The 10,016-nt window shown below is 41.9% G+C and overlaps 1 protein-coding gene across 2 annotated transcripts in view; it reads right to left on the bottom strand.

The window, feature by feature from the left end:
- Nucleotides 1–1,310: 1,310 nt before the first annotated feature.
- Nucleotides 1,311–10,016, bottom strand: part of chst11 (carbohydrate (chondroitin 4) sulfotransferase 11) — an 87,818-nt gene continuing 79,112 nt past the window's right edge. For both annotated transcript variants that reach the window (XM_044343938.1, XM_044343939.1), the window contains exons 3-4: nt 5,307–5,536; nt 1,311–5,121 (exon numbers count right to left, since the gene is read on the bottom strand). In XM_044343938.1, coding sequence (XP_044199873.1) covers nt 4,497–5,121; nt 5,307–5,536 — 855 coding nt within the window. In that variant the 3' untranslated portion in view covers nt 1,311–4,496. The remainder of the gene's footprint in view (nt 5,122–5,306; nt 5,537–10,016) is intronic.

The following is a 10,016-nucleotide window of genomic DNA, read 5'->3' as shown; positions in this document are numbered from 1 at the left end:
TGACACTATTCATTACTGCTATTTACAAAATGTGTTAATTTGTGCATAAATAACAAAATAAAGGTATAAGCACAAATCACCCACTCCTCCTTGAGAGAAAAACTCTCTCGGATATGTTTAGATTTCCTTTCAGCAAAACAGCAAATATGTAATTCAGTCTAATAATAGACGTCGTTCAGAAACAACATAAATATACCCGTTGGCTTGACTTGAATATAAACACTACAGTATGAAACAACTGGGCAGTGAGCAGGCCTGGATTCACGCAGACTGTGGAGTTAAGAATAGGGACAAAAGTGCTCGAAATGTGGTGGTTTGTTTTTATCTGAAGCAAAATGTCAGTGGCCTCTTGGTGCTTGCTGTTTCCCTGTGGGGATTTTTTTACCAGCTCTGTTTGTTTAAGCAGGCTGCCCTTTTCCTACTGGGTCGGTAGGGATCATTGACACTGACTTGCTTCTGTTTTTTTTTTTAATACAGGAGGCCACTTTTGGAGCGAAGTGGGGAGGAGAAAATAGAGCGAGGCCCCTATAATGGCTTGTTTTCGGGCTAAGAGGTCCTTTGTGTACCGTTCGTCTTCCAATTTGGGGGCTAAATGAGCAGTTAAAGCCGAGACCCAGTCAGTGTGTTAAAGTGGTGAGGTGCAACCCGCCCATGCCTCTGCTTACAACTGCTGAATAAGATGCTGCGTGGCATCAACATCAGCAGGAGTGCTAATGTGTGATCTGAGTGTGTGTGTGTATTTTTGTGGGCTTGACCCAGGAGGAGGCTGTGCTGAGAATACGGTCATTGTTTCAGCAGGAGGATGACGGCCGGGGCCACAGGCCAGACCAGAGGCTTTTCTCCTTTATTAGAGCCAGATGCCTTTGTGGGGAAAGGCCTATATAAAAAAAAAAAGAAAAATAAGGCTGTTCTCTCATTATATGTCTCCCACATACACACATGTGTACACATATGTACACTAATAATACTTCAAAAACGACAAGAGAGGGAGGTTTGCAGCTCAAATATCCACCAAAGTGTTCCTTGTAGGAAGTGTCTGTGGATTTACAATCTTCTTTTAATAGACTGGGTTATCATTCCTTCTCAGTTATCCTGACATTTTGCTGACCAGCTTCATTTTAAAGATGCATGGACACAGATAGATACAATTTTATAGTGGGGTGGAACTGGAATTGCAGGTACAGCTTACTTAACTATCAGTTTGGAAGTTCAAAATAACGTTTTAATCATGGGGAGCAGGAAACATGCTATGAGCAGCTATCTGTCAGACATATAACTTCTGTTATATGTCTGCAAGAGCAACTTGTGTATCCATCTTTATAAAATTCACAAGGAAATTCTCTCTCAAATTTTGTGCAATGTCCACTACTGCCTCCACTCTTCTCTTCTGAATGTGTCCAGTACACAAATGTGTTGTCTCCTGTGAATCTCTTGTGCATGTGTTTGCCTGTATACACTACTATACTACTATAGAGAGAGGGGTAATGAGTGTGAATGCATTTAATGGTTAAAGCACAATAAATGCCAGCCACTAATATTTTGTAGTATCAAAAATGGATCTGCTATGATGACAATGGATAATAACTTTAAGTACAGCAGTTGAAACTTGAACCAGTAAACAGCTCTAACATTTACAATAGACAGTTTTAATTAGTTTGAATGTAATCGTAATAATGTTCCACAGTAATAGTTGATCTTCTTTTCATATTTTAAAACTGTGTCTTGTGGCAGGGCTGGATTTACCCTCTAGTAGGGCCTGAGGAAAAATGTGAACCCCCCTTTAAAACCCTCTCTGTCTCTGTGCTTTATGTACTATATTACAGGATTGCTGTGCAGTAATTTGAGTGATCACAAATACATTTCAGAATATGTATTGTGCATTAAATAATGAATTTGATAGATTCTGATACAGGACCCCTCTTCAAGACTTATCACACTTAATACTTTCTTATATATGATATGATAGTGCTTAATATTGTAATTCTGTTTCTCCACATTGTAATTCTACAACATGCCACACCTCTTATATGTCTGTTGCTCTGTGGATTTTTCCTTTTTTACAATTAAAATGTTTGATTTTTGTAGAGATTATCCTTATCCGAATCAAGGGTCCGCAGACACATAGTGTCATACTATCTGTTATGTAGACTACAAAGTCCTCTTAAACAAATTAATGATATTGGGCTGTATAAGTAAATTTGACTTGACAGAGCCTCAAGATAAGGTAAAGCATGGCCCAGCTTCAGGTCTTAATCATGTCAGTTGCTATTGTGCTTTAGAAGTGCATATTTACATATTCTTAAACAAAGTTACAATTAAATTACCACAAATTAGTCCCCAAACACTAAACATTCTGGTGCCCCAGGGCAAATGTATTGCTTTAGCCATGTGTGCACGAAAATGCAGGTCTTAATACCAGATTCTGACAGGGACCCTCTTCAAGACAGAACCTCAAGTTGCTTGATAATGTTCTGACACATTAGCACTTTCTCTACAAAGAATCTGGTGAACCAATTGTGACAAAGGTATGTGAGACCCCTGAATTTTTCTTTAAAACCAGAGTTTTGTTAGACAACAAAGATATGCAGCTTTCTTCACAAAAATGTCTCTTTTACTTTGAAGCTGGAGTGGGTGAGAATTTGCAAAGAGGTGTAAAAAACAAATGGACTCTCTTGCTCATCAGGATGAGAGAGACAGGTCAGATGTTGTATCCGTCCCTCCCTCCCCCCTCCCCCTCCTGTATAATGCTTACACAACAACCTGTAATCCAATTCACAGCGTGATGGAGAGTGCAGTTATTAACCTTGACATTGCTTAGCATAGCTGACATTAATCACATTACAGTATGAGATATAGTATCTGATTCTGTGATGAGATTGTTGATATGAGAGCAGCAGCTAGTTCTCATGTACTGGTTGGGAGCTGGGGGGGTGCAGTCTTCCCATGGGTTAGTGAAACAGCAATGATGTGTACTGAACACTGACCGTGGATCATTGAGGCTCTCACAGCCATTTTGGCACCAAATGTTTGACAACAGGAAATGGAAGATAACCCATAAATCTCTGATGAGCTCAGACACAGAAGAACAAAGCCATGGGCTGAAATGTACCGTACGTCCTTCAGAAATGAAAATGCTGTATCGGAGGCAAGTTGTGAAGGAAGAAATCAACATGACAAAACAGAACTCTTAAGAACAGTTCAACTTTTAAAATGTCCTAAATTGTTCATCAGCCCAGAAAAACAAAATATTAAATCTATCTCTCTTATTTTAATCAACAAAGCATATTAAATAATCTTTTGTTATTGCTGCTCGCAGCAATGCTTCATAAGACAATAAAAACAAAAATAAGCATGAAGACAAAAGGATCTTAGTTTACAGAAAGACATGTTTGGTCATCGGAGCAGGGGCTTTGTGGGTGTGGCCCTGGGTGTGTCCACTGAACCCCTGGGTGGGGCATGGTGGGGGCGCAGCAGGGCGGGGTTATGGGATCCAGTGCCTTTAACCCTTCACAACCACACAGGCTGTCTCTTTTCTTTCAGCTCAGGCAGACTTGTCACTCACAGTTGGTGTGCCCAATCACATGAGTGCATCTTGTACCTTCCTTACCACATCCTGTGGCTCAAAGTGTTAAGGATGCTTGGTGTTACAGGCGATGATTTATTTAGCACTTCCATATGTCACTGCTACAGCAGGACTCAGGTTTCACAGGGTCCTTGGGGTGTAAAGCAAGAGATCCCTTCTGCCAACATATGATGACTGAGACCAGTGACAGAACTTGTTTCCTTAAAACTGTTGGCTGAAAGCCATAGTTACAGTTGTGGAGGTCTTGAAAGTGAAGTCAGTAGCCAACTTTTATGGGGCGTCCTTGAGGTGTCAATGAGCCGGTTTCCCTCTAAAATGTATGAATCTAATGAGGGCAAGGGTGTCAGGTGCTCACACACCGCGCTGTCAGAGCAGCGAAGGACATGAAATGTGTTTTACAATTTGACGGAGTTTCTCTATTGATCAGGGGAAGGGGGAGATAAGCTTAGCTCCCACAATGCATTGGGGTCAGGGCGCGTGCGAGGCCGCTGTTTGCTTTGCAGAATCTGAAGCAGCCTAATTTGTCAGCAGTTTGTTTAAACATGTAGGGAACATCATCAGGAGAATCTCTCTTCAAGTCCGTCCTCTGAGGATAAGTTCCCCTTTTAAAACCTTGAAGACCTGCTTCACCCACACATTTTAGTCTTTGCATGCGTTTGGTCTGTTCACAAACATTTTCATCCAATCATAGCTCTCTGTGTCAGCCACAGTTGATTGGACATTCTTCCCCTTATGCCCAGACAAGCACACATTACCTTTCTTCAGCATCTGTTTATATGTCAAATTCAGACCCCACGCCTGCAAGGTACGAAGACAGTTTTTTAAATTTGCTTTTGAAAAATTCCACCCTTCACTCATTGTTGCCTCTTCTTGAACAAGGCAGCCATTCCCAGAGTCCCAGCTCTGTCCTCCGTTAGTCCAGCCGGAGGTAGCTGGGTGTAGAGTAGTTGAACATGAGGAAGTCCAACTTGTAAAGCTGGTAGAGTTGGATCTGCTGCTGAGTGCTGATATTGCTGAAGAACTGGGCTGCCATGGCATCCGTGGTGCGGGTGGACTTGGCGTAGCTTGGGAAACGCAAGGAGTCGCCGACACCCACCAGCCGCAATACGTAGTTAGCGTCCTCCTCCAGCGTCTCATATTTACCCACCAGGTCGTAGTGGATGTGACAGGGGTGGCAAAGCTGGTAAACGGTCTGCCAGTGCTCGTTGAGTGGGCCGTCGCGCTGCGTGGCTGGATCCACCAGGTACTCAGCAAACTCCTTGAATTTAACATCAGCACCGTTGATCAGGGCATCCTGTGTGGCGTTCTTGCGGTAGCGCCGCACAATTCGGGTGCCAAAGCGCTTGTGGAAGGATGAGTTGTACTTGAGGGTGAACTTGTTGCGGTATGCGGAGACCAGCCTCTCGAAGGGCTCGCGAACAAAGAGGAACTTGAGGTAGTTCTTGAGGCGGTGGTTGATCTCGGCAATGCTGTACTGGTTCAGCGTCTTAAGGTTGGAAGGAACATGGGCTTCATTGGAAGGGATTTCCATTGGGTCACTGTGGAAAAGAGGCATGAGGACCATAAGGACCAATGAAAAATATACATTCCCATCTTTCTATCATCACAAACATCCTGTGTATTGATGTCAGGCTGCAGCAACATAACTCCCCTTTTCCATATTTTTGTGTGCAATAAATGAGAGCAATAAACCTATCAAACAGTCTATCACATCTAGACTCACCTGTATTTGCCTCGGCCTGTGAGCACCATCATGACACGTTTCCAATTGGTACAGGCCACCTTGGGGACATAGCAGTAGATAAGCTCATGATCTTCATCCACCACAAGGTGTTTGAGGTCTCCTGGTGTAAGGACTCTCCGCTTACGGCTGGATGCACTGTAGACTCGACATGCATCCACTACCTGATCCCTTCGGGTCTGGTGGAGGACAGCTGCTCCTGACAACTCCGGCTGGTCAGGGAAAGACAGAGATGGGGAGAGAAGGGGACATTGCAATGAAATATAAAAGAGATGCTTTTCTGAGGAAGTCATCTGAATCTGGGGAGTTTGAGACCTTCAGCCCCTGGGTGGCAGTGATTTTAAACAACAGTATACTGTATACTGGCTACCAGGACATCCTTTATTTATTATCATTAATAGTTGCACTTCTACTTTGTGTCCTTGGTAATCAAATTAGCTTGTTGGCTAACTACTGGCAAATAAAGTCAAAAAGTTTCCATAATGGACTAATAACAATGGACTCCAAATGTATTTCATAAATATATATATGGATACCACAGTATATTGTACATACTGTATTGTATATTACAACTATATTAAATCCCCATTGATGAAAACTATATTTTGTCCATTTTGTTTGTTGCTGAGATTTGTGACACATTTACTTTTTTTTACTTACTTACTTTTTTATTATATCTCTAAATTCATTTGTTGTCTTTACACCTTTTTCTATATGTGTTACTTTATCATTTTCTTGGCAGGGTAAGAAAAATCGTACAGTGCCAATAAAGCACTCTAAAATGAGTGAAATTAACCAAGGAAGAAAGAGGGAGAGATGAAGGGAGAGATAGACAGGAAGACTGGCAGACAGATAATGAGAGGGAGTGTTATTAATCTCAGCCTTTATTATCATACTCATCTCTTTATAGACTCTATCTTTTTTCCCTATCTGCGATAGAGTCGCTCCACAGACTATGATGGAGATTAGTCCATGGGTGTGGAGGAAAATAATGATATTGGAGGATATTACAGATATTGAGTGTTCAATATGCGCAGATCCAGTCAGCGATCATTCATCTGAGGCATATTTCATATTCACCGTGACACTGTGATGAAGTGGACCATGGCAAGAGGGAGAGGGGGGGAAAGAGTCTGAGGCAGAGAGCAACCTGAGGGCTTCACATCTGAAAAACAGGAATGTTCTCTTATGCCTCTTGATTATTTTTCCTCTGGGTCTGAATTCCCCTCCAGGGCAGTGCCCCGGTTTCCTCACGGAATCTAAATTGATTGTACTGTGGCCTGCATCTTCACTCACAACAAGTGCGGCCTTTCAGTGCTGCACTGGCCACGGCTGAGAGGGAGTGAGAGAGCTGCTGACATGAAGTGCTAAAATAAGCCAGGGACCACCACCATGCACTATACATGAGGACAGCTTGACTAAAGAGGTTTGTATGTGTTTCTCTTTGAAGTCACTCTTCAAGCATGTCTCCAAGTGGGCTATCCATCATGATTCAGCTTGCTACAAGAACATGGGAGGAAACCGATCCGTTACACCTCTTTATCTGATGACAACATACAAAAGCAGTTCTGTGACAGGTTCTGCACCTGTATGTCAGTCACTCAGCAAGGAAGTACCATAACTAAGAACTTCGGAAGGTCAAACATGTGACCTGAAAATATTTCAGAATGACGCCTGTAAAAGTCATGTGCCGTAGTCTGTTACTTTCTAAATAAACTCTACTACTGGATAGACATGTGGGCATACTGGTCATACGTCGATGCTCTCTGTCTGTATTTCCTTGAAGAGTCAGTAGGGTGAAGAGGAGGGAGGAAGGGTTTTTCCCACTATGAATTCCCTTTTGAACAATATTTTCAATGCTATTCAACACAGAAACAGTCTAATAAATAATTTAAAGATGTAATAAAAGTGCTCCAAAGGCCATTCACCATATGAAGTTCCCAAAACGATGGTACTTTTTAATCTTGTGTGAACAATGTAACTTTTATATAACAAAATGCACAAAATGTGTTTTTTTCCCCAAATAAATATCTTGTACACACAACATATTCATCTTGTTCCCACAAGATAATAACCTGCCAACTCTTCATAGTAATACTGTTATATAAGGTTCTCTTTTGCTTTGATAATGTTAGACTTTCTTCATCCGTGACTTACTTACCTTAGTATTAAGTCATTTTGCTCAGAGTACAACCAGTTTGTGTTTACAGAGTGTGGCCAGTTTTAAATGCAGTTCTGGTTTGTTAAAGGGGACATATTATGCACATTTCCAGGTCTATATTTTTAATCTCTACTGGAATATCTTTGCATGACTTAAAGTTCAAAAAACTCCTTATTTAACACATACTGCTCCTTTATGCAGCCCCTCAGTTCAGCCTCTGTCTGAAACAGGCCGTTTAGGCTCCTATCTCTTGAAGGCCCCCTCCCTTCTGAGAGCTGTGTCTTGGCTGACTTTGGGAGGCTACATAAACAAACTATAGAAGTAGGATTTCACTTCTTTTTCTCATTCTTTACTCGAAATGTCAGCTACTCAAATACATCCGTACATGTTCGAGTCAAAATCTGACCTGAACTTTACGAGTGGACAACGCAAACAACACATGGAAAAACCTTAGCAACAACCTTAGCAACCGAGGCTACAGAATGGATGGCTGTTTATGTGCATGTGGGCAGCTCGTTGGTAAAGTAGAAAAAAACGTTGCAAATAATGTGTTCAGAGCAGGTTGACGCTCTGGCTTTTTCTACATATGTTCACCTCAAGTTTTGGAACTTTGATTTTTAGATATCCGACATCATAACAGTATGTATAAATAACAGAAAATCACAAAAAGCATAATGTGTCCCCTTTAATCTGAATAGCAAAAGGGGAGGATGTACATTTGGATCTTGTTCCCACCAGATCTTAACTTGCGTGCATAACATATAGACCGTATTACCACAAAATAATAACTTGTACATGCAACATTTAGATGTTGTTGCCACAAGAAAAGAATTTGTGTGTCCAAAATAAGGAATATCTTTGCCACTAGAAAACAAGTTGTACTCACAATATGGCTCTTGTTCCCACCAGATGAAAATGAAATAGTTTAGAACCTTGGCCGTCTATTCAACTTTTTTGCTCAATTGGTTTCTTTATTCCTATATCGCTTCCGCTCTAACCTTGTTCATTTCTCTGTCATTTCAAACAGCCCTTCAAAACATTTTGAGGGACGTGCATGTCGACAAGGCATGATGGATTATGAGCGTCTCTGCTCAAGGAGAGGAGGCCTCATTTTGCACCCCTCCCTCTCCTTTTGTGAGCTTCCCACTCCTCGCTATTCACGCTAACACCGATACATCAAAGCCTGCTAGGGCGTAACAGTGCAGAGTGAAAAGCAGCTCTTTGTTGATGAAAATCTCTCCTGTTTTATCCACTCTTAGACATCAGGCTACGATTCACACAAATGTCGCAGTGAGCGTGCGGCCCTCCGTCCCAGAGGAGGACAAACGCTGTAATTAACATGGGAGAAAGAAACCAAGGAAGGAATCTTGTCATCTCCTGTTCTGCTTCAGTTTTCTTCTCCTTATCTCTCTTCTTTCCACAGGATTACTTTCTGCCATTTTATCTCCTCTTCAAGCCACTCAGTCAAGTCTTTTGTGCAGTTTGGATGAAAGCATGAGAATGAGAGATAGAGAGAGAGAGGAGGAGGAGATGAGAGAGGCGATATATCGATACAGTCTGAGAGGAGGCTGTGATGGAGGTCACTGACCTCTGGCCATGTCAAGCGGTTCCCATGGGAGATCAGATATCATTATAAGCCTATTTGCTTGCACATTCCCACCCTAATCCCCTGCGGACATGAACTAGCAGGTCAGCATCCGATAAGAGCTAGCAAAAGTCATAAAACCACAGCTATAAAAGTAGTTAGCAGCACATCATATGGTCAATTTACTTTGATATCTTCCAATTGGTCAAGGTCCCAGAAGGGCCTCAAACTTTCAGCTCAGCAGTTTCCCTGTGCAGCTGTGCTATGTGATGAATTACTTAGTGTTACAGCATACAGATACTGTATATTGATTCAGATGTGTGGGTGCATGTGTGACTTTGCATCCGTTCTCTCTGGCAAACTTGTCAAAACTGGAAGAAAATTCAAATGGGAGGAGTGGGGACAGAAAATCCTTCTGCATATATTTAAACCTAATCTCACCATAAAAGTCATTATCAGTGTTGTGTATGCAAATAGAAAAACTTCTATGTTTCTTATCTCCAGATACCGGTAAGAGTTCAGGATGAGCCCATTGTGCATTCACGATGCCGCTCAGCTCTTGTTGCCTCACATTTGTTGTTAAAACGTGTGAGAAACTGATGACAGGGGAACGTGGAGATTGTGTTTCCATATTTTAAGTCTTCATTTCCTCGCCGCGGCTGTGTTATTCTCACTGAAAGTTGTTATGAGTTTGAAATATGATCTGAGAATCAGTGCAGAGCGGACTCCACTAGACGTGACGGCGGTAATGAATAGCTTCCTCCCGATCTGCTGATGTTTGCAAAGAAAGAAAGAGACAGGGGAAAATAAGCTAGAAAAGGATTAAAGACGGAAGAAAAGAAGATCTGTCTAACTACATGCTCAAATGAAATCCAACTGGACAAACACTCTGCCATCCCACATCCCCAGGAGCTTCCAAAGCCCTAAGTTCATTCAGTGTCAGCTG

This window comes from Thunnus albacares, chromosome 23 (assembly GCF_914725855.1).
Source record: "Thunnus albacares chromosome 23, fThuAlb1.1, whole genome shotgun sequence".
NCBI classification, from domain to species: domain Eukaryota; kingdom Metazoa; phylum Chordata; class Actinopteri; order Scombriformes; family Scombridae; genus Thunnus; species Thunnus albacares.
This window is presented reverse-complemented; position numbering and strand designations above follow the sequence as displayed.